Here is a 26,469-nt window from a genome sequence, read left to right on the forward strand (position 1 = left end):
AGTGGCAGCCCTGGGTAACGTATCCCCCGAGAAAAAAATGAGCCAATGCGGATGGAGCAGAAGGAGTCAGGAGAGGAGGTGGAGTCATAGCGCTGTCGGTTCTGCGCTGTGATTGGCTGCTCTGTCTTTCCGATATTCTTGATTGGCTAGTGTAACAGTGAGCTGTATAACTGGAGACTGGGCGGAGACGAGTCGTTAAAGGGATGTGCTACACTATGTGGGCGGAGCCAGGCGTCATGGAGACGATATGGAGGGCGTGTGCACGGTGGGAGTGGACGGAGCCCAGGTGTCGGCAGTGATGGCGGCTCCCAAGCTGCTGCTTCTAGTTAACGGGAAGAGGAAATCTGGGAAGGATTATATCACAGAGCGGCTCCGAGAGAGGTGACACCGGGCACAGGGAGAGAGACCAGGCAGTGTGCTGGGGACACCGATGGTGGCTTCTGGGTTCCAGCGGCGGCTACTGGTGCTGACAGTGGTGGTGAATGATCTGGTGGCGGTGTAGTGATGATGGCGGAGTATAGTGGCGGCGTTGTGCTGCTGGTGGTAGTGTGGTGCTATAGTGGTGATATCATACTGCTGGTGACAGTGGTGGTGGCGGTGTTGTGCTGCTGGTGGTAGTGTGGTGCTATAGTGGTGATATCATACTGCTGGTGACAGTGTGGTGGCGGTGTTGTGCTGCTGGTGGTAGTGTGGTGCTATAGTGGTGATATCGTACTGCTGGTGACAGTGGTGGTGGCGGTGTTGTGCTGCTGGTGGTAGTGTGGTGCTATAGTGGTGATATACTGCTGGTGACAGTGGTGGTGGCGGTGTTGTGCTGCTGGTGGTAGTGTGGTGCTATAGTGGTGATATCATACTGCTGGTGACAGTGGTGGTGGCGGTGTTGTGCTGCTGGTGGTAGTGTGGTGCTATAGTGGTGATATACTGCTGGTGACAGTGGTGGTGGCGGTGTTGTGCTGCTGGTGGTAGTGTGGTGCTATAGTGGTGATGTCATACTGCTGGTGACAGTGGTGGTGGCGGTGTTGTGCTGCTGGTGGTAGTGTGGTGCTATAGTGGTGATATCATACTGCTGGTGACAGTGGTGGTGGCGGTGTTGTGCTGCTGGTGGTAGTGTGGTGCTATAGTGGTGATGTCATACTGCTGGTGACAGTGGTGGTGGCGGCGTTGTGCTGGTGGTGGTAGTGTGGTGCTATAGTGGTGATATACTGCTGGTGACAGTGGTGGTGGCGGTGTTGTGCTGCTGGTGGTAGTGTGGTGCTATAGTGGTGATATCATACTGCTGGTGACAGTGGTGGTGGCGGCGTTGTGCTGCTGGTGGTAGTGTGGTGCTATAGTGGTGATATCATACTGCTGGTGACAGTGGTGGTGGCGGTGTTGTGCTGGTGGTGGTAGTGTGGTGCTATAGTGGTGATATACTGCTGGTGACAGTGGTGGTGGCGGTGTTGTGCTGCTGGTGGTAGTGTGGTGCTATAGTGGTGATATCATACTGCTGGTGACAGTGGTGGTGGCGGCGTTGTGCTGCTGGTGGTAGTGTGGTGCTATAGTGGTGATATCATACTGCTGGTGACAGTGGTGGTGGCGGTGTTGTGCTGCTGGTGGTAGTGTGGTGCTATAGTGGTGATATCATACTGCTGGTGACAGTGGTGGTGGCGGCGTTGTGCTGCTGGTGGTAGTGTGGTGCTATAGTGGTGATATCATACTGCTGGTGACAGTGGTGGTGGCGGTGTTGTGCTCCTGGTGGTAGTGTGGTGCTATAGTGGTGATATCATACTGCTGGTGACAGTGGTGGTGGCGGCGTTGTGCTGCTGGTGGTAGTGTGGTGCTATAGTGGTGATATCATACTGCTGGTGACAGTGGTGGTGGCGGTGTTGTGCTGCTGGTGGTAGTGTGGTGCTATAGTGGTGATATCATACTGCTGGTGACAGTGGTGGTGGCGGTGTTGTGCTGCTGGTGGTAGTGTGGTGCTATAGTGGTGATATCATACTGCTGGTGACAGTGATGGTGGCGGCGTTGTGCTCCTGGTGGTAGTGTGGTGCTATAGTGGTGATATCATACTGCTGGTGACAGTGGTGGTGGCGGTGTTGTGGTGCTATAGTGGTGATATCGTACTGCTGGTGACAGTGATGGTGGCGGTGTTGTGCTGCTGGTGGTAGTGTGGTGCTATAGTGGTGATATCATACTGCTGGTGACAGTGGTGGTGGCGGCGTTGTGCTGCTGGTGGTAGTGTGGTGCTATAGTGGTGATATCGTACTGCTGGTGACAGTGGTGGTGGCGGCGTTGTGCTGCTGGTGGTGGTAGTGTGGTACTATAGTGGTGATATCATACTGCTGGTGATGGTGGCGGTGTTGTGCTCCTGGTGGTAGTGTGGTGCTATAGTGGTGATATCATACTGCTGGTGACAGTGGTGGTGGCGGCGTTGTGCTGCTGGTGGTAGTGTGGTGCTATAGTGGTGATATCATACTGCTGGTGACAGTGGTGGTGGCGGTGTTGTGCTGCTGGTGGTAGTGTGGTGCTATAGTGGTGATATCATACTGCTGGTGACAGTGATGGTGGCGGTGTTGTGCTGCTGGTGGTAGTGTGGTGCTATAGTGGTGATATTGTACTGCTGGTGACAGTGATGGTGGCGGTGTTGTGCTGCTGGTGGTAGTGTGGTGCTATAGTGGTGATATCCTACTGCTGGTGACAGTGGTGGTGGCGGCGTTGTGCTGCTGGTGGTAGTGTGGTGCTATAGTGGTGATATCATACTGCTGGTGACAGTGGTGGTGGCGGCGTTGTGCTGCTGGTGGTAGTGTGGTGCTATAGTGGTGATATCATACTGCTGGTGACAATGGTGGTGGCGGCGTTGTGCTGCTGGTGGTAGTGTGATGCTATAGTGGTGATATCGTACTGCTGGTGACAGTGATGGTGGCGGTGTTGTGCTGCTGGTGGTAGTGTGGTGCTATAGTGGTGATATCCTACTGCTGGTGACAGTGATGGTGGCGGCGTTGTGCTGCTGGTGGTAGTGTGGTACTATAGTGGTGATATCCTACTGCTGGTGACAGTGGTGGTGGCGGCGTTGTGCTGCTGGTGGTAGTGTGGTGCTATAGTGGTGATATCATACTGCTGGTGACAATGGTGGTGGCGGCGTTGTGCTGCTGGTGGTAGTGTGGTGCTATAGTGGTGATATCGTACTGCTGGTGACAGTGATGGTGGCGGCGTTGTGCTGCTGGTGGTAGTGTGGTGCTATAGTGGTGATATCATACTGCTGGTGACAATGGTGGTGGCGGCGTTGTGCTGCTGGTGGTAGTGTGGTGCTATAGTGGTGATATCGTACTGCTGGTGACAGTGATGGTGGCGGTGTTGTGCTGCTGGTGGTAGTGTGGTACTATAGTGGTGATATCATACTGCTGGTGACAATGGTGGTGGCGGCGTTGTGCTGCTGGTGGTAGTGTGGTGCTATAGTGGTGATATTGTACTGCTGGTGACAGTGGTGGTGGCGGTGTTGTGCTGCTGGTGGCTGACGACACCCAACTATACACTTCTTCTCCTGATCTCACGCCTGCCTTATTAGAAAACACCAGTGATTGTCTTACCGCTGTCTCTAGCATCATGTCCTCCCTCTATCTGAAACTAAACCTGTCAAAAACTGAACTCCTCGTGTTCTCTCCCTCTACTAACCTACCTTTGCCTGACATTGCCATCTCCGTTTGCGGTTCCACCATTACTCCAAAGCAACATGCCCGCTGCCTTGGGGTCATCCTTGATTCTGACCTTTCATTCACCCCCCACATCCGATCACTGGCTCGCTCTTCTTACCTGCATCTCAAAAACATTTCTAGAATTCGCCCTTTTCTTACTTTCGACTCTGCAAAAACTCTTACTGTTTCACTTATTCATTCTCGTCTGGACTATTGTAACTCTCTACTAATCGGCCTCCCTCTTACCAAACTCTCCCCGCTCCAATCTGTCCTGAATGCTGCTGCCAGGATCATATTCCTCACCAACCGTTACACCGATGCCTCTACCTTGTGCCAGTCATTACACTGGTTACCCATCCACTCCAGAATCCAGTACAAAACTACTACCCTCATCCACAAAGCACTCCATGGCTCAGCACCACCCTACATCTCCTCCCTGGTATCAGTCTACCACCCTACCCGTGCCCTCCGCTCCGCTAATGACCTCAGGTTAGCATCCTCAATAATCAGAACCTCCCACTCCCGTCTCCAAGACTTTACACGTGCTGCGCCGATTCTTTGGAATGCACTACCTAGGATAATACGATTAATCCCCAATCCCCACAGTTTTAAGCGTGCCCTAAAAACTCATTTGTTCAGACTGGCCTACCGCCTCAATGCATTAACCTAACGATCCCTGTGTGGCCTATATTAAAAAAAAAAAAAAAAAAAAAAAAATTAACTGGTTCATGCAGCTTTACATGAACACCCAAGCCTTACACTATGGCTGGTCCGAATAACTATAGCAATTGTTACCATCCACCTCTCGTGTCTCCCCTTTTCCTCATAGTTTGTAAGCTTACGAGCAGGGCCCTCACTCCTCCTGGTATCTGTTTTGAACTGTATTTCTGTTATGCTGTAATGTCTATTGTATGTACAAGTCCCCTCTATAATTTGTAAAGCGCTGCGGAATATGTTGGCGCTATATAAATAAAAATTATTATTATTATTATTATAGTGTGGTGCTATAGTGGTGATATCATACTGCTGGTGACAGTGGTGGTGGCGGCGTTGTGCTGCTGGTGGTAGTGTGGTGATATCGTACTGCTGGTGACAGTGGTGGTGGCGGTGTTGTGCTGCTGGTGGTAGTGTGGTACTATAGTGGTGATATCGTACTGCTGGTGACAGTGGTGGTGGCGGCGTTGTGCTGCTGGTGGTAGTATGGTACTATAGTGGTGATATCGTACTGCTGGTGACAGTGATGGTGGCGGTGTTGTGCTGCTGGTGGTAGTGTGGTGCTATAGTGGTGATATCGTACTGCTGGTGACAGTGGTGGTGGCGGCGTTGTGCTGCTGGTGCTATAGTGGTGATATCGTACTGCTGGTGACAGTGGTGGTGGCGGCGTTGTGCTGCTGGTGGTAGTGTGGTGCTATAGTGGTGATATCGTACTGCTGGTGACAGTGGTGGTGGCGGCGTTGTGCTGCTGGTGGTAGTGTGGTGCTATAGTGGTGATATCGTACTGCTGGTGACAGTGGTGGTGGCGGCGTTGTGCTCCTGGTGGTAGTGTGGTACTATAGTGGTGATATCATACTGCTGGTGACAGTGGTGGCGGCGGCGTTGTGCTGCTGGTGGTAGTGTGGTGCTATAGTGGTGATATCATACTGCTGGTGACAGTGGTGGTGGCGGCGTTGTGCTGCTGGTGATAGTGTGGTACTATAGTGGTGATATCCTACTGCTGGTGACAGTGATGGTGGCGGCGTTGTGCTGCTGGTGGTAGTGTGGTGCTATAGTGGTGATATCATACTGCTGGTGACAGTGGTGGTGGCGGTGTTGTGCTGCTGGTGGTAGTGTGGTGCTATAGTGGTGATATCATACTGCTGGTGACAGTGGTGGTGGCGGTGTTGTGCTGCTGGTGGTAGTGTGGTGCTATAGTGGTGATATCATACTGCTGGTGACAGTGGTGGTGGCGGTGTTGTGCTGCTGGTGGTAGTGTGGTACTATAGTGGTGATATCATACTGCTGGTGACAGTGGTGGTGGCGGCGTTGTGCTGCTGGTGGTAGTGTGGTGCTATAGTGGTGATATCCTACTGCTGGTGACAGTGGTGGTGGCGGCGTTGTGCTGCTGGTGGTAGTGTGGTGCTATAGTGGTGATATCATACTGCTGGTGACAGTGGTGGTGGCGGCGTTGTGCTGCTGGTGGTAGTGTGGTGCTATAGTGGTGATATCATACTGCTGGTGACAATGGTGGTGGCGGCGTTGTGCTGCTGGTGGTAGTGTGATGCTATAGTGGTGATATCGTACTGCTGGTGACAGTGATGGTGGCGGTGTTGTGCTGCTGGTGGTAGTGTGGTGCTATAGTGGTGATATCCTACTGCTGGTGACAGTGGTGGTGGCGGCGTTGTGCTGCTGGTGGTAGTGTGGTGCTATAGTGGTGATATCATACTGCTGGTGACAGTGGTGGTGGCGGCGTTGTGCTGCTGGTGGTAGTGTGGTGCTATAGTGGTGATATCATACTGCTGGTGACAATGGTGGTGGCGGCGTTGTGCTGCTGGTGGTAGTGTGATGCTATAGTGGTGATATCGTACTGCTGGTGACAGTGGTGGTGGCGGTGTTGTGCTGCTGGTGGTAGTGTGGTGCTATAGTGGTGATATCATACTGCTGGTGACAGTGGTGGTGGCGGTGTTGTGCTGCTGGTGGTAGTGTGGTACTATAGTGGTGATATCATACTGCTGGTGACAGTGGTGGTGGCGGCGTTGTGCTGCTGGTGGTAGTGTGGTACTATAGTGGTGATATCATACTGCTGGTGACAGTGGTGGTGGCGGTGCTGTTCTGCTGGTGGTAGTGTGGTACTATAGTGGTGATATCATACTGCTGGTGACAGTGGTGGTGGCGGCGTTGTGCTGCTGGTGGTAGTGTGGTACTATAGTGGTGATATCATACTGCTGGTGACAGTGGTGGTGGCGGCGTTGTGCTGCTGGTGGTAGTGTGGTACTATAGTGGTGATATCATACTGCTGGTGACAGTGGTGGTGGCGGCGTTGTGCTGCTGGTGGTAGTGTGGTGCTATAGTGGTGATATCATACTGCTGGTGACAGTGGTGGTGGCGGTGTTGTGCTGCTGGTGGTAGTGTGGTACTATAGTGGTGATATCATACTGCTGGTGACAGTGGTGGTGGCGGTGTTGTGCTGCTGGTGGTAGTGTGGTGCTATAGTGGTGATATCATACTGCTGGTGACAATGGTGGTGGCGGTGTTGTGCTGCTGGTGGTAGTGTGGTGCTATAGTGGTGATATCATACTGCTGGTGACAATGGTGGTGGCGGTGTTGTGCTGCTGGTGGTAGTGTGGTGCTATAGTGGTGATATCATACTGCTGGTGACAGTGGTGGTGGCGGTGTTGTGCTGCTGGTGGTAGTGTGGTGATATCGTACTGCTGGTGACAGTGGTGGTGGCGGCGTTGTGCTGCTGGTGGTAGTGTGGTACTATAGTGGTGATATCGTACTGCTGGTGACAGTGGTGGTGGCGGCGTTGTGCTGCTGGTGGTAGTGTGGTACTATAGTGGTGATATCGTACTGCTGGTGACAGTGATGGTGGCGGTGTTGTGCTGCTGGTGGTAGTGTGGTGCTATAGTGGTGATATCGTACTGCTGGTGACAGTGGTGGTGGCGGCGTTGTGCTGCTGGTGGTAGTGTGGTGATATCGTACTGCTGGTGACAGTGGTGGTGGCGGCGTTGTGCTGCTGGTGGTAGTGTGGTGCTATAGTGGTGATATCGTACTGCTGGTGACAGTGGTGGTGGCGGCGTTGTGCTGCTGGTGGTAGTGTGGTGCTATAGTGGTGATATCGTACTGCTGGTGACAGTGGTGGTGGCGGCGTTGTGCTCCTGGTGGTAGTGTGGTACTATAGTGGTGATATCATACTGCTGGTGACAGTGGTGGTGGCGGCGTTGTGCTGCTGGTGGTAGTGTGGTGCTATAGTGGTGATATCATACTGCTGGTGACAGTGGTGGTGGCGGTGTTGTGCTGCTGGTGGTAGTGTGGTACTATAGTGGTGATATCATACTGCTGGTGACAGTGGTGGTGGCGGTGCTGTGCTGCTGGTGGTAGTGTGGTACTATAGTGGTGATATCATACTGCTGGTGACAGTGGTGGTGGCGGCGTTGTGCTGCTGGTGGTAGTGTGGTACTATAGTGGTGATATCATACTGCTGGTGACAGTGGTGGTGGCGGCGTTGTGCTGCTGGTGGTAGTGTGGTACTATAGTGGTGATATCATACTGCTGGTGACAGTGGTGGTGGCGGCGTTGTGCTCCTGGTGGTAGTGTGGTGCTATAGTGGTGATGTCATACTGCTGGTGACAGTGGTGGTGGCGGCGTTGTGCTGCTGGTGGTAGTGTGGTACTATAGTGGTGATATCATACTGCTGGTGACAGTGGTGGTGGCGGTGTTGTGCTGGTGGTAGTGTGGTACTATAGTGGTGATATACTGCTGGTGACAGTGGTGGTGGCGGTGTTGTGCTGCTGGTGGTAGTGTGGTACTATAGTGGTGATATCATACTGCTGGTGACAGTGGTGGTGGCGGTGTTGTGCTGCTGGTAGTAGTGTGGTGCTATAGTGGTGATATCCTACTGCTGGTGACAGTGGTGGTGGCGGCGTTGTGCTGCTGGTGGTAGTGTGGTACTATAGTGGTGATATCATACTGCTGGTGACAGTGATGGTGGCGGTGTTGTGCTCCTGGTGGTAGTGTGGTGCTATAGTGGTGATATCATACTGCTGGTGACAGTGGTGGTGGCGGCGTTGTGCTCCTGGTGGTAGTGTGGTGCTATAGTGGTGATATCATACTGCTGGTGACAGTGGTGGTGGTGGCGTTGTGCTGCTGGTGGTAGTGTGGTGCTATAGTGGTGATATCATACTGCTGGTGGTAGCGGTGTTGTGCTGCTGGTGGTAGTGTGGTGCTATAGTGGTGATATCATACTGCTGGTGACAGTGGTGGTGGCGGCGTTGTGCTCCTGGTGGTAGTGTGGTGCTATAGTGGTGATATCATACTGCTGGTGACGGTGGTGGCGGCGTTGTGCTCCTGGTGGTAGTGTGGTGCTATAGTGGTGATATCATACTGCTGGTGACAGTGGTGGTGGTGGTGGCGGCGTTGTGCTCCTGGTGGTAGTGTGGTACTATAGTGGTGATATCATACTGCTGCTGACAGTGGTGGTGGCGGCGTTGTGCTCCTGGTGGTAGTGTGGTGCTATAGTGGTGATATCATACTGCTGGTGACGGTGGTGGCGGCGTTGTGCTGCTGGTGGTAGTGTGGTGCTATAGTGGTGATATCATACTGCTGGTGACAGTGGTGGTGGCGGTGTTGTGCTGCTGGTGGTAGTGTGGTGCTATAGTGGTGATATTGTACTGCTGGTGACAGTGGTGGTGGCGGCGTTGTGCTCCTGGTGGTAGTGTGGTACTATAGTGGTGATATCATACTGCTGGTGACAGTGGTGGTGGCGGTGTTGTGCTGCTGGTGGTAGTGTGGTGCTATAGTGGTGATATTGTACTGCTGGTGACAGTGGTGGTGGCGGTGTTGTGCTGCTGGTGGTAGTGTGGTGCTATAGTGGTGATATCATACTGCTGGTGACAGTGGTGGTGGCGGCGTTGTGCTCCTGGTGGTAGTGTGGTACTATAGTGGTGATATCATACTGCTGGTGACAGTGGTGGTGGCGGCGTTGTGCTCCTGGTGGTAGTGTGGTACTATAGTGGTGATATCATACTGCTGGTGACAGTGGTGGTGGCGGTGTTGTGCTGCTGGTGGTAGTGTGGTGCTATAGTGGTGATATTGTACTGCTGGTGACAGTGGTGGTGGCGGTGTTGTGCTGCTGGTGGTAGTGTGGTGCTATAGTGGTGATATCGTACTGCTGGTGACAGTGGTGGTGGCGGCGTTGTGCTGGTGGTGGTAGTGTGGTACTATAGTGGTGATATCATACTGCTGGTGACAGTGGTGGTGGCGGCGTTGTGCTGCTGGTGGTAGTGTGGTACTATAGTGGTGATATCGTACTGCTGGTGACAGTGGTGGTGGCGGCGTTGTGCTGCTGGTGGTAGTGTGGTGCTATAGTGGTGATATCATACTGCTGGTGACAGTGGTGGTGGCGGTGTTGTGCTGCTGGTGGTAGTGTGGTACTATAGTGGTGATATCATACTGCTGGTGACAGTGGTGGTGGCGGTGTTGTGCTCCTGGTGGTAGTGTGGTGCTATAGTGGTGATATCATACTGCTGGTGACAGTGATGGTGGCGGTCTTGTGCTGCTGGTGATAGTGTGGTGCTATAGTGGTGATATCATACTGCTGGTGACAGTGGTGGTGGCGGTGTTGTGCTGCTGGTGGTAGTGTGGTGCTATAGTGGTGATATCGTACTGCTGGTGACAGTGGTGGTGGCGGCGTTGTGCTGCTGGTGGTAGTGTGGTGCTATAGTGGTGATATCGTACTGCTGGTGACAGTGGTGGTGGCGGCGTTGTGCTGCTGGTGGTAGTGTGGTGCTATAGTGGTGATATCCTACTGCTGGTGACAGTGGTGGTGGCGGCGTTGTGCTGCTGGTGGTAGTGTGGTGCTATAGTGGTGATATCATACTGCTGGTGACAGTGGTGGTGGCGGCGTTGTGCTGCTGGTGGTAGTGTGGTGCTATAGTGGTGATATCGTACTGCTGGTGACAGTGGTGGTGGTGGCGTTGTGCTGCTGGTGGTAGTGTGGTGCTATAGTGGTGATATCGTACTGCTGGTGACAGTGGTGGTGGCGGTGTTGTGCTGCTGGTGGTAGTGTGGTGCTATAGTGGTGATATCGTACTGCTGGTGACAGTGGTGGTGGCGGTGTTGTGCTGGTGGTGGTAGTGTGGTGCTATAGTGGTGATATCGTACTGCTGGTGACAGTGGTGGTGGCGGCGTTGTGCTGCTGGTGCTATAGTGGTGATATCGTACTGCTGGTGACAGTGGTGGTGGCGGTGTTGTGCTGCTGGTGGTAGTGTGGTGCTATAGTGGTGATATCGTACTGCTGGTGACAGTGGTGGTGGCGGCGTTGTGCTGCTGGTGCTATAGTGGTGATATCGTACTGCTGGTGACAGTGGTGGTGGCGGCGTTGTGCTGCTGGTGGTAGTGTGGTGCTATAGTGGTGATATCGTACTGCTGGTGACAGTGGTGGTGGCGGCGTTGTGCTGCTGGTGGTAGTGTGGTGCTATAGTGGTGATATCGTACTGCTGGTGACAGTGGTGGTGGCGGCGTTGTGCTCCTGGTGGTAGTGTGGTACTATAGTGGTGATATCATACTGCTGGTGACAGTGGTGGCGGCGGCGTTGTGCTGCTGGTGGTAGTGTGGTGCTATAGTGGTGATATCATACTGCTGGTGACAGTGGTGGTGGCGGCGTTGTGCTGCTGGTGATAGTGTGGTACTATAGTGGTGATATCCTACTGCTGGTGACAGTGATGGTGGCGGCGTTGTGCTGCTGGTGGTAGTGTGGTGCTATAGTGGTGATATCATACTGCTGGTGACAGTGGTGGTGGCGGTGTTGTGCTGCTGGTGGTAGTGTGGTGCTATAGTGGTGATATCATACTGCTGGTGACAGTGGTGGTGGCGGTGTTGTGCTGCTGGTGGTAGTGTGGTGCTATAGTGGTGATATCATACTGCTGGTGACAGTGGTGGTGGCGGTGTTGTGCTGCTGGTGGTAGTGTGGTACTATAGTGGTGATATCATACTGCTGGTGACAGTGGTGGTGGCGGCGTTGTGCTGCTGGTGGTAGTGTGGTACTATAGTGGTGATATCATACTGCTGGTGACAGTGGTGGTGGCGGTGCTGTTCTGCTGGTGGTAGTGTGGTACTATAGTGGTGATATACTGCTGGTGACAGTGGTGGTGGCGGCGTTGTGCTGCTGGTGGTAGTGTGGTACTATAGTGGTGATATCATACTGCTGGTGACAGTGGTGGTGGCGGTGTTGTGCTGCTGGTGGTAGTGTGGTACTATAGTGGTGATATCATACTGCTGGTGACAGTGGTGGTGGCGGTGTTGTGCTGCTGGTGGTAGTGTGGTGCTATAGTGGTGATATCATACTGCTGGTGACAATGGTGGTGGCGGTGTTGTGCTGCTGGTGGTAGTGTGGTGCTATAGTGGTGATATCATACTGCTGGTGACAATGGTGGTGGCGGTGTTGTGCTGCTGGTGGTAGTGTGGTGCTATAGTGGTGATATCATACTGCTGGTGACAGTGGTGGTGGCGGTGTTGTGCTGCTGGTGGTAGTGTGGTGCTATAGTGGTGATATCGTACTGCTGGTGACAGTGGTGGTGGCGGTGTTGTGCTGCTGGTGGTAGTGTGGTGCTATAGTGGTGATATCGTACTGCTGGTGACAGTGGTGGTGGCGGCGTTGTGCTGCTGGTGGTAGTGTGGTACTATAGTGGTGATATCGTACTGCTGGTGACAGTGGTGGTGGCGGCGTTGTGCTGCTGGTGGTAGTGTGGTACTATAGTGGTGATATCGTACTGCTGGTGACAGTGATGGTGGCGGTGTTGTGCTGCTGGTGGTAGTGTGGTGCTATAGTGGTGATATCGTACTGCTGGTGACAGTGGTGGTGGCGGCGTTGTGCTGCTGGTGGTAGTGTGGTGATATCGTACTGCTGGTGACAGTGGTGGTGGCGGCGTTGTGCTGCTGGTGGTAGTGTGGTGCTATAGTGGTGATATCGTACTGCTGGTGACAGTGGTGGTGGCGGCGTTGTGCTGCTGGTGGTAGTGTGGTGCTATAGTGGTGATATCGTACTGCTGGTGACAGTGGTGGTGGCGGCGTTGTGCTGCTGGTGGTAGTGTGGTGCTATAGTGGTGATATCGTACTGCTGGTGACAGTGGTGGTGGCGGCGTTGTGCTCCTGGTGGTAGTGTGGTACTATAGTGGTGATATCATACTGCTGGTGACAGTGGTGGTGGCGGCGTTGTGCTGCTGGTGGTAGTGTGGTGCTATAGTGGTGATATCATACTGCTGGTGACAGTGGTGGTGGCGGTGTTGTGCTGCTGGTGGTAGTGTGGTACTATAGTGGTGATATCATACTGCTGGTGACAGTGGTGGTGGCGGCGTTGTGCTGCTGGTGGTAGTGTGGTACTATAGTGGTGATATCATACTGCTGGTGACAGTGGTGGTGGCGGCGTTGTGCTGCTGGTGGTAGTGTGGTACTATAGTGGTGATATCATACTGCTGGTGACAGTGGTGGTGGCGGCGTTGTGCTCCTGGTGGTAGTGTGGTGCTATAGTGGTGATGTCATACTGCTGGTGACAGTGGTGGTGGCGGCGTTGTGCTGCTGGTGGTAGTGTGGTACTATAGTGGTGATATCATACTGCTGGTGACAGTGGTGGTGGCGGTGTTGTGCTGGTGGTAGTGTGGTACTATAGTGGTGATATACTGCTGGTGACAGTGGTGGTGGCGGTGTTGTGCTGCTGGTGGTAGTGTGGTACTATAGTGGTGATATCATACTGCTGGTGACAGTGGTGGTGGCGGTGTTGTGCTGCTGGTAGTAGTGTGGTGCTATAGTGGTGATATCCTACTGCTGGTGACAGTGGTGGTGGCGGCGTTGTGCTGCTGGTGGTAGTGTGGTACTATAGTGGTGATATCATACTGCTGGTGACAGTGATGGTGGCGGTGTTGTGCTCCTGGTGGTAGTGTGGTGCTATAGTGGTGATATCATACTGCTGGTGACAGTGGTGGTGGCGGCGTTGTGCTCCTGGTGGTAGTGTGGTGCTATAGTGGTGATATCATACTGCTGGTGACAGTGGTGGTGGTGGCGTTGTGCTGCTGGTGGTAGTGTGGTGCTATAGTGGTGATATCATACTGCTGGTGGTAGCGGTGTTGTGCTGCTGGTGGTAGTGTGGTGCTATAGTGGTGATATCATACTGCTGGTGACAGTGGTGGTGGCGGCGTTGTGCTCCTGGTGGTAGTGTGGTGCTATAGTGGTGATATCATACTGCTGGTGACGGTGGTGGCGGCGTTGTGCTCCTGGTGGTAGTGTGGTGCTATAGTGGTGATATCATACTGCTGGTGACAGTGGTGGTGGTGGTGGCGGCGTTGTGCTCCTGGTGGTAGTGTGGTGCTATAGTGGTGATATCATACTGCTGCTGACAGTGGTGGTGGCGGCGTTGTGCTCCTGGTGGTAGTGTGGTGCTATAGTGGTGATATCATACTGCTGGTGACGGTGGTGGCGGCGTTGTGCTGCTGGTGGTAGTGTGGTGCTATAGTGGTGATATCATACTGCTGGTGACAGTGGTGGTGGCGGTGTTGTGCTGCTGGTGGTAGTGTGGTGCTATAGTGGTGATATTGTACTGCTGGTGACAGTGGTGGTGGCGGCGTTGTGCTCCTGGTGGTAGTGTGGTACTATAGTGGTGATATCATACTGCTGGTGACAGTGGTGGTGGCGGTGTTGTGCTGCTGGTGGTAGTGTGGTGCTATAGTGGTGATATTGTACTGCTGGTGACAGTGGTGGTGGCGGTGTTGTGCTGCTGGTGGTAGTGTGGTGCTATAGTGGTGATATCATACTGCTGGTGACAGTGGTGGTGGCGGCGTTGTGCTCCTGGTGGTAGTGTGGTACTATAGTGGTGATATCATACTGCTGGTGACAGTGGTGGTGGCGGCGTTGTGCTCCTGGTGGTAGTGTGGTACTATAGTGGTGATATCATACTGCTGGTGACAGTGGTGGTGGCGGTGTTGTGCTGCTGGTGGTAGTGTGGTGCTATAGTGGTGATATTGTACTGCTGGTGACAGTGGTGGTGGCGGTGTTGTGCTGCTGGTGGTAGTGTGGTGCTATAGTGGTGATATCATACTGCTGGTGACAGTGGTGGTGGCGGCGTTGTGCTCCTGGTGGTAGTGTGGTGCTATAGTGGTGATATCATACTGCTGGTGACGGTGGTGGTGGCGGCGTTGTGCTCCTGGTGGTAGTGTGGTGCTATAGTGGTGATATCATACTGCTGGTGACGGTGGTGGTGGCGGCGTTGTGCTCCTGGTGGTAGTGTGGTACTATAGTGGTGATATCATACTGCTGCTGACAGTGGTGGTGGCGGCGTTGTGCTCCTGGTGGTAGTGTGGTGCTATAGTGGTGATATCATACTGCTGGTGACAGTGGTGGTGGCGGCGTTGTGCTGCTGGTGGTACTGTGGTGCTATAGTGGTGATGTCATACTGCTGGTGACAGTGATGGTGGCGGTGTTGTGCTGCTGGTGGTAGTGTGGTGCTATAGTGGTGATATCGTACTGCTGGTGACAGTGATGGTGGCGGTGTTGTGCTGGTGGTGGTAGTGTGGTGATATCATACTGCTGGTGACAGTGGTGGTGGCGGCGTTGTGCTGGTGGTGGTAGTGTGGTACTATAGTGGTGATATCCTACTGCTGGTGACAGTGGTGGTGGCGGCGTTGTGCTGCTGGTGGTAGTGTGGTACTATAGTGGTGATATCATACTGCTGGTGACAGTGGTGGTGGCGGTGTTGTGCTGCTGGTGGTAGTGTGGTACTATAGTGGTGATATCATACTGCTGGTGACAGTGATGGTGGCGGTGTTGTGCTGCTGGTGGTAGTGTGGTGCTATAGTGGTGATATCATACTGCTGGTGACAGTGATGGTGGCGGTGTTGTGCTGGTGGTGGTAGTGTGGTGATATCATACTGCTGGTGACAGTGGTGGTGGCAGCGTTGTGCTGCTGGTGGTAGTGTGGTGCTATAGTGGAGATATCATACTGCTGGTGACAGTGATGGTGGCGGTGTTGTGCTGCTGGTGGTAGTGTGGTACTATAGTGGTGATATCATACTGCTGGTGACAGTGGTGGTGGCGGTGTTGTGCTCCTGGTGGTAGTGTGGTGATATCGTACTGCTGGTGACAGTGGTGGTGGCGGCGTTGTGCTGGTGGTGGTAGTGTGGTACTATAGTGGTGATATCCTACTGCTGGTGACAGTGGTGGTGGCGGTGTTGTGCTGCTGGTGGTAGTGTGGTACTATAGTGGTGATATCATACTGCTGGTGACAGTGGTGGTGGCGGCGTTGTGCTCCTGGTGGTAGTGTGGTGCTATAGTGGTGATATCGTACTGCTGGTGACAGTGGTGGTGGCGGCGTTGTGCTGGTGGTGGTAGTGTGGTACTATAGTGGTGATATCCTACTGCTGGTGACAGTGGTGGTGGCGGTGTTGTGCTGCTGGTAGTAGTGTGGTGCTATAGTGGTGATATCGTACTGCTGGTGACAGTGGTGGTGGCGGTGTTGTGCTGCTGGTGGTAGTGTGGTGCTATAGTGGTGATATACTGCTGGTGACAGTGGTTGTGGCGGCGTTGTGCTGCTGGTGGTAGTGTGGTGCTATAGTGGTGATATCGTACTGCTGGTGACTGGTGGTGGCGGCGTTGTGCTGCTGGTGGTAGTGTGGTGCTATAGTGGTGATATCATACTGCTGGTGATGGTGGCGGCGTTGTGCTGCTGGTGGTAGTGTGGTGCTATAGTGGTGATATCATACTGCTGGTGACAGTGGTGGTGGCGGTGTTGTGCTGCTGGTGGTAGTGTTGTACTATAGTGTTGATATCGTACTGCTGGTGACAGTGGTGGCGGCGGCGTTGTGCTGCTGGTGGTAGTGTGGTGCTATAGTGGTGATATCATACTGCTGGTGACAGTGGTGGTGGCGGCGTTGTGCTGCTGGTGGTAGTGTGTTGCTATAGTGGTGATATCGTACTGGTGGTGGCGGCGTTGTGCTGCTGGTGGTAGTGTGGTGCTATAGTGGTGATATCGTACTGCTGGTGACAGTGGTGGTGGCGGTGTTGTGCTGCTGGTGGTAGTGTGGTGCTATAGTGGTGATATCATACTGCTGGTGACAGTGATGGTGGCGGTGTTGTGCTGCTGGTGGTAGTGTGGTGATATCATACTGCTGGTGACAGTGGTGGTGGCGGCGTTGTGCTGCTGGTGGTAGTGTGGTACTATAGTGGTGATATCGTACTGCTGGTGACTGGTAGTGGCGGTGTTGTGCTGCTGGTGGTAGTGTGGTACTATAGTGGTGATATCGTACTGCTGGTGACAGTGGTGGTGGCGGCGTTGTGCTGCTGGTGGTAGTGTGGTGCTATAGTGGTGATATCGTACTGCTGGTGACTGGTGGTGGCGGTGTTGTGCTGCTGGTGGTAGTGTGGTACTATAGTGGTGATATACTGCTGGTGACAGTGGTGGTGGCGGTGTTGTGCTCCTGGTGGTAGTGTGGTGCTATAGTGGTGATATCATACTGCTGGTGACAGTGGTGGTGGTGGCGTTGTGCTGCTGGTGGTAGTGTGGTGCTATAGTGGTGATATCCTACTGCTGGTGACAGTGGTGGTGGCGGTGTTGTGCTGCTGGTGGTAGTGTGGTGCTATAGTGGTGATATCATACTGCTGGTGACAGTGGTGGTGGCGGTGTTGTGCTGCTGGTGGTAGTGTGGTACTATAGTGGTGATATCATACTGCTGGTGACAGTGGTGGTGGCGGTGTTGTGCTGCTGGTGGTAGTGTGGTGCTATAGTGGTGATACCATACTGCTGGTGACAGTGGTGGTGGCGGTGTTGTGCTGGTGGTGGTAGTGTGGTACTATAGTGGTGATATCATACTGCTGGTGACAGTGGTGGTGGCGGTGTTGTGCTGCTGGTGGTAGTGTGGTGCTATAGTGGTGATATCATACTGCTGGTGAGTGGTGGTGGCGGCGTTGTGCTGGTGATAGTGTGGTGCTATAGTGGTGATATCATACTGCTGGTGACAGTGGTGGTGGCTGCGTTGTGCTGCTGGTGGTAGTGTGGTGCTATAGTGGTGATATCATACTGCTGGTGACAGTGATGGTGGCGGTGTTGTGCTGCTGGTGGTAGTGTGGTGATATCATACTGCTGGTGACAGTGGTGGTGGCGGTGTTGTGCTCCTGGTGGTAGTGTGGTGATATCATACTGCTGGTGACAGTGGTGGTGGCGGCGTTGTGCTGCTGGTGGTAGTGTGGTGCTATAGTGGTGATATCGTACTGCTGGTGACAGTGGTGGTGGCGGCGTTGTGCTGGTGGTGGTAGTGTGGTACTATAGTGGTGATATCCTACTGCTGGTGACAGTGGTGGTGGCGGTGTTGTGCTCCTGGTGGTAGTGTGGTGCTATAGTGGTGATATCATACTGCTGGTGACAGTGGTGGTGGCGGTGTTGTGCTGCTGGTGGTAGTGTGGTACTATAGTGGTGATATCATACTGCTGGTGACAGTGGTGGTGGCGGCGTTGTGCTCCTGGTGGTAGTGTGGTGCTATAGTGGTGATATCGTACTGCTGGTGGTGGCGGCGTTGTGCTGCTGGTGGTAGTGTGGTGCTATAGTGGTGATATCATACTGCTGGTGACAGTGGTGGTGGCGGCGTGCTGCTGGTGGTAGTGTGGTGCTATAGTGGTGATATCGTACTGCTGGTGACAGTGGTGGCGGTGTTGTGCTGCTGGTGGTAGTGTGGTGCTATAGTGGTGAAATCATACTGCTGGTGACAGTGATGGTGGCGGTGTTGTGCTGCTGGTGGTAGTGTGGTGATATCATACTGCTGGTGACAGTGGTGGTGGCGGCGTTGTGCTGCTGGTGGTAGTGTGGTACTATAGTGGTGATATCGTACTGCTGGTGACTGGTGGTGGCGGTGTTGTGCTGCTGGTGGTAGTGTGGTACTATAGTGGTGATATCGTACTGCTGGTGACAGTGGTGGTGGCGGCGTTGTGCTGCTGGTGGTAGTGTGGTGCTATAGTGGTGATATCGTACTGCTGGTGACTGGTGGTGGCGTTGTGCTGCTGGTGGTAGTGTGGTGCTATAGTGGTGATATCATACTGCTGGTGACAGTGATGGTGGCGGTCTTGTGCTGCTGGTGATAGTGTGGTGCTATAGTGGTGATATCATACTGCTGGTGACAGTGGTGGTGGCGGTGTTGTGCTGCTGGTGGTAGTGTGGTGCTATAGTGGTGATATCGTACTGCTGGTGACAGTGGTGGTGGCGGCGTTGTGCTGCTGGTGGTAGTGTGGTGCTATAGTGGTGATATCCTACTGCTGGTGACAGTGGTGGTGGCGGCGTTGTGCTGCTGGTGGTAGTGTGGTGCTATAGTGGTGATATCGTACTGCTGGTGACAGTGGTGGTGGCGGTGTTGTGCTGCTGGTGGTAGTGTGGTGCTATAGTGGTGATATCATACTGCTGGTGACAGTGGTGGTGGCGGCGTTGTGCTGCTGGTGGTAGTGTGGTACTATAGTGGTGATATCATACTGCTGGTGACAGTGGTGGTGGCGGTGTTGTGCTGGTGATAGTGTGGTGCTATAGTGGTGATATCCTACTGCTGGTGACAGTGGTGGTGGCGGTGTTGTGCTGCTGGTGGTAGTGTGGTACTATAGTGGTGATATACTGCTGGTGACAGTGGTGGTGGCGGTGTTGTGCTCCTGGTGGTAGTGTGGTGCTATAGTGGTGATATCATACTGCTGGTGACAGTGGTGGTGGTGGCGTTGTGCTGCTGGTGGTAGTGTGGTGCTATAGTGGTGATATCCTACTGCTGGTGACAGTGGTGGTGGCGGTGTTGTGCTGCTGGTGGTAGTGTGGTGCTATAGTGATGATATCCTACTGCTGGTGACAGTGGTGGTGGCGGTGTTGTGCTGCTGGTGGTAGTGTGGTACTACAGTGGTGATATCATACTGCTGGTGACAGTGGTGGTGGCGGTGTTGTGCTGCTGGTGGTAGTGTGGTACTATAGTGGTGATATCATACTGCTGGTGACAGTGGTGGTGGCGGTGTTGTGCTGGTGGTGGTAGTGTGGTGCTATAGTGGTGATATCATACTGCTGGTGACAGTGGTGGTGGCGGTGTTGTGGTGCTATAGTGGTGATATCATACTGCTGGTGGCGGTGTTGTGCTGGTGGTGGTAGTGTGGTGCTATAGTGGTGATATCATACTGCTGGTGACAGTGGTGGTGGTAGTGTGGTGCTATAGTGGTGATATCATACTGCTGGTGACAGTGGTGGTGGCGGTGTTGTGCTGCTGGTGGTAGTGTGGTGCTATAGTGGTGATATCATACTGCTGGTGACAGTGGTGGTGGCGGCGTTGTGCTGCTGGTGGTAGTGTGGTGCTATAGTGGTGATATCATACTGCTGGCGACAGTGGTGGTGGCGGCGTTGTGCTGCTGGTGGTAGTGTGGTGCTATAGTGGTGATATCATACTGCTGGTGACAGTGGGGGTGGCGGCGTTGTGCTGCTGGTGGTAGTGTGGTACTATAGTGGTGATATCATACTGCTGGTGACAGTGGTGGTAGCGGCGTTGTGCTGCTGGTGGTAGTGTGGTGCTATAGTGGTGATATCATACTGCTGGTGACAGTGGTGGTGGCGGCGTTGTGCTGCTGGTGGTAGTGTGGTACTATAGTGATGATATCATACTGCTGGTGACGGTAGTGGTGGTGGCGTTGTGCTGCTGGTGGTAGTGTGGTACTATAGTGGTGATATACTGCTGGTGACAGTGGTGGTGGCGGTGTTGTGCTCCTGGTGGTAGTGTGGTACTATAGTGGTGATATCATACTGCTGGTGACAGTGGTGGTGGCGGCGTTGTGCTGCTGGTGGTAGTGTGGTGCTATAGTGGTGATATCATACTGCTGGTGACAGTGGTGGTGGCGGCGGCGTTGTGCTCCTGGTGGTAGTGTGGTGCTATAGTGGTGATATCATACTGCTGGTGACAGTGGTGGTGGCGGTGTTGTGCTCCTGGTGGTAGTGTGGTGCTATAGTGGTGATATCATACTGCTGCTGACAGTGGTGGTGGCGGCGTTCTGCTGCTCGTGGTAGTGTGGTACTATAGTGGTGATATCATACTGCTGGTGACAGTGGTGGTGGCGGCGTTGTGCTGCTGGTGGTAGTGTGGTGCTATAGTGGTGATATCATACTGCTGCTGACAGTGGTGGTGGCGGCGTTGTGCTCCTGGTGGTAGTGTGGTGCTATAGTGGTGATATCATACTGCTGGTGACAGTGATGGTGGCGGCGTTGTGCTGCTGGTGGTAGTGTGGTGCTATAGTGGTGATATCATACTGCTGGTGACAGTGGTGGTGGCGGCGTTGTGCTGCTGGTGGTAGTGTGGTACTATAGTGGTGATATCATACTGCTGGTGACAGTGGTGGTAGCGGCGTTGTGCTGCTGGTGGTAGTGTGGTGATATCATACTGCTGGTGACAGTGGTGGTGGTGGCGTTGTGCTGCTGATGGTAGTGTGGTGCTATAGTGGTGATATCATACTGCTGGTGACAGTGGTGGTGGTGGCGGCGTTGTGCTGCTGATGGTAGTGTGGTGCTATAGTGGTGATATCATACTGCTGGTGACGGTAGTGGTGGCGTTGTGCTGCTGGTGGTAGTGTGGTGCTATAGTGGTGATATCATACTGCTGGTGACAGTGGTGGTGGCGGTGTTGTGCTGCTGATGGTAGTGTGGTGCTATAGTGGTGATATCATACTGCTGGTGACAGTGGTGGTTATGGTGTTGTGCTGCTGATGGTAGTGTGGTGCTATAGTGGTGATATCGTACTGCTGGTGACAGTGGTGGTGGCGGTGTTGTGCTGCTGGTGGTAGTGTGGTGCTATAGTGGTGATATCGTACTGCTGGTGACAGTGTGGTGGCGGTGTTGTGCTGCTGGTGGTAGTGTGGTGCTATAGTGGTGATATCGTACTGCTGGTGACGGTGGTAGTGTGGTGCTATAGTGGTGATATACTGCTGGTGACAGTGTGGTGGCGGCGTTGTGCTGGTGATAGTGTGGTACTATAGTGGTGATATCATACTAGTGGTGGCGGCGTTGTGCTGCTGGTGGTAGTGTGGTACTATAGTGGTGATATACTGCTGGTGACAGTGGTGGTGGCGGTGTTGTGCTCCTGGTGGTAGTGTGGTACTATAGTGGTGATATCATACTGCTGGTGACAGTGGTGGTGGCGGCGTTGTGCTGCTGGTGGTAGTGTGGTACTATAGTGGTGATATCATACTGCTGGTGACAGTGGTGGTGGCGGCGTTGTGCTGCTGGTGGTAGTGTGGTGCTATTATAGTGGTGGTATCGTACTGCTGGTGACAGTGTGGTGGCGGCGTTGTGCTGCTGGTGGTAGTGTGGTGATATTGTACTGCTGGTGACAGTGGTGGTGGCGGTGTTGTGCTGCTGATGGTAGTGTGGTGCTATACTGGTGATATCATACTGCTGGTGACAGTGGTGGTGGCGGTGTTGTGCTTCTGGTGGTAGTGTGGTGATATTGTACTGCTGGTGACAGTGGTGGTGGCGGTGTTGTGCTGCTGGTGGTAGTGTGGTGCTATAGTGGTGATATCGTACTGCTGGTGAGTGTGGTGGCGGTGTTGTGCTGCTGGTGGTAGTGTGGTACTATAGTGGTGATATCATACTGCTGGTGACAGTGCTGGTGGCGGCGTTGTGCTGCTGGTGGTAGTGTGGTACTATAGTGGTGATATCGTACTGCTGGTGACAGTGTGGTGGCGGCGTTGTGCTGCTGGTGGTAGTGTGGTACTATAGTGGTGATATACTGCTGGTGACAGTGGTGGTGGCGGTGTTGTGCTCCTGGTGGTAGTGTGGTACTATAGTGGTGATATCATACTGCTGGTGACAGTGGTGGTGGCGGCGTTGTGCTGCTGATGGTAGTGTGGTACTATAGTGGTGATATCATACTGCTGGTGACAGTGGTGGTGGTGGCGCTGTGCTGCTGATGGTAGTGTGGTGCTATAGTGGTGATATCGTACTGCTGGTGACAGTGGTGGTGGCGGCGTTGTGCTGCTGGTGGTAGTGTGGTACTATAGTGGTGATATCATACTGCTGGTGACTGTGGTGGCGGTGTTGTGCTGCTGGTGGTAGTGTGGTGATATAGTGGTGATATCGTACTGCTGGTGACAGTGGTGGTGGCGGTGTTGTGCTGCTGGTGGTAGTGTGGTGCTATAGTGGTGATATCGTACTGCTGGTGACAGTGGTGGTAGTGTGGTGCTATAGTGGTGATATACTGCTGGTGGTGGCGGCGTTGTGCTGCTGGTGGTAGTGTTACTATAGTGGTGATATCATACTGCTGGTGACAGTGGTGGTGGCGGCGTTGTGCTGCTGGTGGTAGTGTGGTACTATAGTGGTGATATCGTACTGCTGGTGACAGTGGTGGTGGCGGCGTTGTGCTGCTGGTGGTAGTGTGGTACTATAGTGGTGATATCATACTGCTGGTGACAGTGTGGTGGCGGCGTTGTGCTGGTGATAGTGTGGTACTATAGTGGTGATATCATACTGGTGGTGGCGGCGTTGTGCTGGTGATAGTGTGGTACTATAGTGGTGATATCATACTGCTGGTGACAGTGGTGGTGGCGGCGTTGTGCTGGTGATAGTGTGGTACTATAGTGGTGATATCATACTGCTGGTGACAGTGGTGGTGGCGGCGTTGTGCTGCTGGTGGTAGTGTGGTACTATAGTGGCGATATCGTACTGCTGGTGACAGTGTGGTGGCGGCGTTGTGCTCCTGGTGGTAGTGTGGTACTATAGTGGTGATATCATACTGCTGGTGACAGTGGTGGTGGCGGCGTTGTGCTGCTGGTGGTAGTGTGGTACTATAGTGGTGATATCGTACTGCTGGTTACAGTGTGGTGGCTGTGTTGTGCTGCTGGTGGTAGTGTGGTGCTATAGTGGTGATATACTGCTGGTGACAGTGGTGGTGGCGGCGTTGTGCTGCTGGTGGTAGTGTTACTATAGTGGTGACATCATACTGCTGGTGACAGTGGTGGTGGTGGCGGCGTTGTGCTGCTGATGGTAGTGTGGTGCTATAGTGGTGATATCGTACTGCTGGTGACAGTGTGGTGGCGGTGTTGTGCTGCTGATGGTAGTGTGGTGATATCGTACTGCTGGTGACGGTGGTGGCGGTGTTGTGCTGCTGGTGGTAGTGTGGTACTATAGTGGTGATATACTGCTGGTGACAGTGGTGGTGGCGGCGTTGTGCTGCTGGTGGTAGTGTGGTACTATAGTGGTGATATCATACTGCTGGTGACAGTGGTGGTGGCGGCGTTGTGCTCCTGGTGGTAGTGTGGTGATATTGTACTGCTGGTGACAGTGGTGGTGGCGGTGTTGTGCTGGTGGTGGTAGTGTGGTGCTATAGTGGTGATATCATACTGCTGGTGACAGTGGTGGTGGCGGCGTTGTGCTGCTGGTGGTAGTGTGGTGCTATAGTGGTGATATCGTACTGCTGGTGACAGTGGTGGTGGCGGCGTTGTGCTGCTGGTGGTAGTGTGGTACTATAGTGGTGATATCATACTGCTGGTGACAGTGGTGGTGGCGGCGTTGTGCTGGTGGTAGTGTGGTGCTATAGTGGTGATACCGTACTGCTGGTGACGGTGGTGGCGGCATTGTGCTGCTGGTAGTGTGGTACTATAGTGGTGATATTGTACTGGTGGTGGTAGTGTGGCGGCGTTGTGCTGCTGCTGGTGGTAGTGTGGTACTATAGTGATGATATCGTACTGCTGGTGACAGTGGTGGCGGCGTTGTGCTGCTGCTGGTGTTAGTGTGGTACTATAGTGGTGATGGCATACTGCTGGTGACAGTGGTGGCAGCGTTGTGCTGCTGCTGGTGGTAGTGTGGTACTATAGTGGTGATGGCATACTTCTGGTGACAATGTGGTGGTGGCGTTGTGCTGCTGGTAGTGTGGTACTATAGTGGTGATGGCGTACTGCTGGTGACGGTGGTGGCGGCTTTGTACTGCTGGTAGTAGTGTGACGGCGTTGTACTTTTGGTGATGTCTGCAGTGTGGTGGTGACGGCAGTGTGGTGATGTACTGCGGGTAGTGGTGGCTTTATACTGCTTGTGACATTTGTGGTGCGGTCGATGGTGTAGTGCTGGTGACAGTGGGGCTGATGGCTGCAAAATGGTGGTGGCGTTGTACTGCTTGTGGTGGTAGTGTGGTATTATAGTGATGGCAGCGTTGTACTTCTGGTGACGATGTGACTGGGGCGGTATACTGTTGGTGATGTAGTAATGGTGGTTAAGGCAGTGGTGTGATGCTGGTGACAGTGTAGTGGTGGTGACTAACGTGTGGTGGTGAAGGTGGCAGTGTAGTGGTGGTGAAGGCGTAGTAGCAGCAGTGATGGCGGAGTGGTGGTGAAGGTGGTGCAGTGGTTGTGAAGGCAGTGTAGTAGTAGTAGCGATGGTGGTGGTGAAGGCAGCGGTGTAGTGGTGGCGGCGTTGTACTGGTGGCACTTTGCAGTGTGTCTGATCCCTCTATTAATCATACTTGTGGGGTGACTTGTGACTCTTTTTTTTTTTTTTTTTTTCTGGTTTAAGTTTGGGTAGGGACGTCTGTGCCATCCTGCGCCTATCTGGACCCCTAAAGCAACAGTTTGCCTTGGTAAGTCTTGTCCTGTCCTGATGAGCCTCCAGCATCATGTGCCCCCTGCACTTACCCTATCAGTATGCTTAGGGGTCCCGACACATTGGGTCCGTTTCACTGCAGTTACTGCCTGAGGGTCTGGCTGAAGGCCACTCACATGAATGGGGGGTACATCAGTAATCACTCTGCACCATCCAGCCACCGCTGTGACCACTGTCTCCCCCATTTCACAGGAGCGGGCACTGGACTTCGAGCGTCTGCTGGACGCCAGCGAGTATAAGGAGAGGTACCGGGCGGACATGATCCGCTGGGGGGAGAAGAAGAGAAACGCAGACCCTGGATTCTTCTGCCGGCTCATAGTGGAGGGGGTGACACAACCGGTGTGGGTAAGAGATGATGGTCAGTGAGTACTCCATCACTGTGTCACCTACAGCTGCTGCTTCATGGTGATGTGGCACCATTGTTACAGAAGTGGTCTGAATAGCACAAAATATTCAGGTGTGTGATTTCCCCCCAGATTGTCAGTGACACACGGCGACGGACAGACGTAGACTGGTTCATGACTACGTACGGTGGTGCAGTGCAGACGGTCCGTGTGGTGGCCTCTCCAGAGGCACGGAGATCTCGCGGATGGGTGTACACCGCAGGTGAGCCCCCCCCATGAGCAATGTATTCCCCTGTAAGCCTTCATACCCCTGTACCACGGGCACTAACCTGAGCTCTTTATTTTCAGGAGTGGATGATGCTGAGTCTGAGTGTGGGTTGGACACTGGGGTGACGTATGATTGGACCATCACTAATGACGGGGGTCAGGCGTCACTGGATGAGCAGCTTCATGGACTGCAGGCCTTTATCCTCAGCAGGCTGACCCCGGTGTGAGAGGTATAGGACATTCGGGAAACGTGGACCCGCCAGCTGCAGGATCAGTGACAAGAGCCAGCAAGTGCACAGGACTGAGAGTCTGCATGGCCTCCTGAGAGGAGGTGATGGTGGTCCGAGACCAGTAATACAGGCGGGGTGGAGACGGTTGGCGTCTGCTCCGAGGGCACAGAATTATCAAGCCTCATCTGTACCACTCAGGATTAAACACTAGAACCAATATGGCGTCCTGTGCTTTATAAGCTACCATCGAACATGAACCATTAGCCGGGGGAAAGGGGGTACTTGGACACCATTGGCATGGGGATGGAAAAGGGGGTACGTTAACACCAATAGCTGGGGGGGGGGCAGGTGTGGGGGACGGTGAGTTCCCTTATAACAAGTGCCAACTTAACATTTTAATAATGTCCTGAGTCTCCCACTGTAAAGTTCCCCTCTACACAGTATAATGGTCTTCTACAGTGGGTACCGAAAGTATTCAGATCCCTTTACGTTTTTCACTCTTAGTTGTCTTGCAGCCAATTGGTAAATTCAAAAAAGATCATTTTATTCAGTCGCCATGACAGCACAACGAGCGAGGGGATCCGCCCTTCAGGGACAGGAAACCTCAGACATAAAAAGGGCGGCACCTCACTCCC

The 26,469-nt window shown here is 53.5% G+C and overlaps 1 protein-coding gene across 1 annotated transcript; it reads left to right on the forward strand.

Moving 5' to 3' along the window:
- The first annotated feature begins 218 nt into the window (after positions 1-218).
- Positions 219-26,051, forward strand: PMVK (phosphomevalonate kinase). Its single transcript, XM_069768654.1, has 5 exons — positions 219-381; positions 24,907-24,970; positions 25,186-25,338; positions 25,470-25,599; positions 25,686-26,051. Exons 1-5 carry the CDS (start codon positions 248-250, stop codon positions 25,829-25,831), a joined length of 627 nt encoding a protein of 208 aa, XP_069624755.1. The 5' UTR covers positions 219-247; the 3' UTR covers positions 25,832-26,051.
- Positions 26,052-26,469: the final 418 nt, after the last annotated feature.

The sequence above is a fragment of the Ranitomeya imitator genome, chromosome 1, assembly GCF_032444005.1.
Source record: "Ranitomeya imitator isolate aRanImi1 chromosome 1, aRanImi1.pri, whole genome shotgun sequence".
Lineage (NCBI taxonomy): Eukaryota > Metazoa > Chordata > Amphibia > Anura > Dendrobatidae > Ranitomeya > Ranitomeya imitator.